The sequence below is a fragment of the Hippocampus comes genome, unplaced genomic scaffold (genome assembly GCF_001891065.2).
Source record: "Hippocampus comes isolate QL1 unplaced genomic scaffold, H_comes_QL1_v1.1 C16897966, whole genome shotgun sequence".
In the NCBI taxonomy this organism is placed as follows: Eukaryota; Metazoa; Chordata; class Actinopteri; order Syngnathiformes; family Syngnathidae; genus Hippocampus; species Hippocampus comes.
This window is the reverse complement of record NW_017840752.1, coordinates 1-1,142: the sequence shown is the minus strand read 5'-3', so window position 1 is coordinate 1,142 and position 1,142 is coordinate 1. Positions and strand designations below refer to the sequence as shown.

General features: G+C 45.0%; 1 protein-coding gene across 1 annotated transcript; it reads left to right on the top strand.

Annotated features, from left to right (window-relative positions):
* Positions 1-25: 25 nt before the first annotated feature.
* LOC109509432 (corticotropin-releasing factor-binding protein-like) lies at positions 26-893 on the top strand. Its single transcript, XM_019859284.1, has 3 exons — positions 26-198; positions 257-371; positions 480-893. Exons 1-3 carry the CDS (start codon positions 91-93, stop codon positions 632-634), a joined length of 378 nt encoding a protein of 125 aa, XP_019714843.1. The 5' UTR covers positions 26-90; the 3' UTR covers positions 635-893.
* Positions 894-1,142: the final 249 nt, after the last annotated feature.

Below are 1,142 nucleotides of genomic sequence, written 5' to 3'. Positions count from 1 at the left end.
GTTTACGTGTCAGCTTGCCCGTGAACGTGTCACATTTGCTTCGTTGCAGCCTGCAATGTCATCTCACACTCACCAGAAGGCACTTTCACCATGGTCAGCCCACAGCAGCACAGGAACTGCAGCTTCTCCATCGTCTACCCGGTAGAGGTCGACATCTCGGAATTTTCATCCTTCGGACTCCTCGGCAGCTTCCCAAAGGTGAGGCAACACGTACTGAACAGCAGCCAGCCCCTAAAACGTTGGCTCCTCCCTCCAGTGGCCCACATCGACTTGCGACTCGGAGGACATGCTCCAGCTGTTGGGGGGAAATGGTCTCGACACATCCAAGATGTTCCCCCTCACGGAGCTCTGCAGCTCCTCTACTGGGCCCAGTGAGTACTGGACATTTATGTCTGCTGAATTCTATTCTTTGTATATTCGACATAGTTTTCTTGACATCGTTATTCAACACAGCTTTTGTTCTGTCATCTTCCCTGCAGGACACATGAAAGTGGGCTGCGAAAACACGGTGGTGCGCATGGTGTCCAGCGGCCGCAATGTCAACAGGGTGTCCTTCAGCTACCGCCTGCTGGACAGCCAAGAGCTGCAGAGGCTGCGAGTCAACAACGTGGAGGATTTCTGCATGGCCAACTGATCTCTCTCATTGATATGTCTGAAAGACCAAACATGAATGGGAATATCAATGAAGACAAAGTGTGTGTTTTATATATTTTGTTCTTCCCCCTTTCCCCCAACATCCGTGCTGTTTGTTGCATAAAGTCTTGACATTCTAGTGATGAACGGTGCTAAAGTGAATTTATTGTCAGAGTAATGTGCCGTTAATAAATACAACTGATTGGCATTTGTATACAAATACTTTTTTGGAATAAAATTACACTGCATGGCAAAGCAATTATTCATCTTGTTTCTTGTTGAGAGAACACATCAATGTTTCCACTTTACATATTCAATGAAGCTATGGCAACCGTAGTCATGACGATCAGCCACAACAAAAGCTGCACTCAAAATGAGGCTCCAAAAAAACAACTTTTGACAATAATTTATTATTTGTCTGTGGCACAGTATTTTTTTTTCTATTCGTCGGCAGCATATTCAAACATCTATGTTTTGAGCTGTTGTGAAAGCGCAATATAAATAAAGAT

What these genes read in the sequence shown, in the direction of transcription:
- LOC109509432 (XM_019859284.1), top strand. Translation starts at nt 91, where the DNA reads ATGGTCAGCCCACAGCAGCACAGGAACTGCAGCTTCTCCATCGTCTAC. An exon ending in TCCTCGGCAGCTTCCCAAAG is followed by an intron (nt 199 to 256) that starts GTGAGGCAACAC and finishes TCCTCCCTCCAG; the next exon opens with TGGCCCACATCGACTTGCGA. An exon ending in CAGCTCCTCTACTGGGCCCA is followed by an intron (nt 372 to 479) that starts GTGAGTACTGGA and finishes TCTTCCCTGCAG; the next exon opens with GACACATGAAAGTGGGCTGC.